The sequence below is a fragment of the Haliaeetus leucocephalus genome, unplaced genomic scaffold (genome assembly GCF_000737465.1).
Source record: "Haliaeetus leucocephalus isolate CR32 unplaced genomic scaffold, Haliaeetus_leucocephalus-4.0 Scaffold341, whole genome shotgun sequence".
NCBI classification, from domain to species: Eukaryota; Metazoa; Chordata; class Aves; order Accipitriformes; family Accipitridae; genus Haliaeetus; species Haliaeetus leucocephalus.
Window position 1 is genome coordinate 25,561 of NW_010972777.1, and position 958 is coordinate 26,518.

Below are 958 nucleotides of genomic sequence, written 5' to 3' on the forward strand. Positions count from 1 at the left end.
TGGGGGGGGCACCCTGCTCCTGCCCCACAGATGCCATGGGGCAGGGCGGGCGCTATGGGGTGTAGGGGAAGCTGAGCAGCAGCCCCTCGTAAGGCAGCAGCTTGAAGTTCCTCAGATCGATCTGAGGGTCCTGGGGGAGCGGATGGTGGGTGCTGAGGCGCAGGGTGGCTTGGGGGGGCAGGCGGGGGTCCTCCAGGGCCAGGTGGAGGGGCTGATTCCCGGGATTCAGGACCACCAGGAACCGCTCGCTCTGGTCCCAGCTCCGCAGGAAAGCGGCCGCCTGGCCGGCGGGGATGGCCTCTGCCTCCCCCAGCGACAATGACCGCTCCCGCACCCGCAGGGCGCCCAGGTGACGGCACAGCTCCAGCAGGCGAGCCTGTGGGGAGGGAAGGGTTAACGGGGTCTGCAGGGCCCCGCCCACCAACTGAGACATAGCCACTTTAAGAAAAAGGAAGTATTGCCCTCTTAAGAACAAGCCCTGGGGCACCACCTTTAAGAATGTGCTCTGAGGCATTGCCCTTTTAAGGACACACCCGTGGGCGGTGCCCCTTTAAGGACCCACCCCCTGCATTACAAGAAGGCAGGGTTGGGACCCACCCCTTTAAGGCCGAGCCAAGCATGTTGCCCCTTTAAGAAAGGACCCCGAGGTGTTGCCCCTTTAAGAGCGAACCGCTTCACCCGAGGTATTGCCCCTTTAAGAACAGGCTATGCCCGTCTGGCAGAGACCCCGCCCCCTTCTGAGACACGCCTCCTTTGCCGGGAAGCCCCGCCCCTCCCCGCAGAACAGACACCCCGTCCCTTCAGCCCGAGCCCCGCCCCCGCCGCCAGACCACACCCCCTAGCGTCAGACCACGCCCCTCGCCCCGCCCACCTCGGTGCTGTTGTCGCCCTCCGTCATCCCCTCGATGACGTCCCAGGGCATCGGGGGCAGCTGCGGGCAGAGGGCAGGGGTCAGAGG

At 65.9% G+C, this 958-nt stretch overlaps 1 protein-coding gene across 1 annotated transcript; it reads right to left on the reverse strand.

Annotated features, from left to right (window-relative positions):
* Positions 1 to 10: 10 nt before the first annotated feature.
* On the reverse strand, positions 11 to 945 carry LOC104834888 (4F2 cell-surface antigen heavy chain-like). Its single transcript, XM_010572553.1, has 2 exons — positions 872 to 945; positions 11 to 376 (listed from the first exon to the last, which is right to left on the reverse strand). Exons 1-2 carry the CDS (start codon positions 920 to 922, stop codon positions 53 to 55), a joined length of 375 nt encoding a protein of 124 aa, XP_010570855.1. The 5' UTR covers positions 923 to 945; the 3' UTR covers positions 11 to 52.
* Positions 946 to 958: the final 13 nt, after the last annotated feature.

Excerpts from the sequence above, each read along its gene's own strand:
- LOC104834888 (XM_010572553.1), bottom strand. The coding sequence starts at position 922 with ATGCCCTGGGACGTCATCGAGGGGATGACGGAGGGCGACAACAGCACC. Across the intron at positions 377-871 it reads AGGGCGACAACAGCACCGAG|GCTCGCCTGCTGGAGCTGTG; the intron begins GTGGGCGGGGCG and ends CCCTCCCCACAG.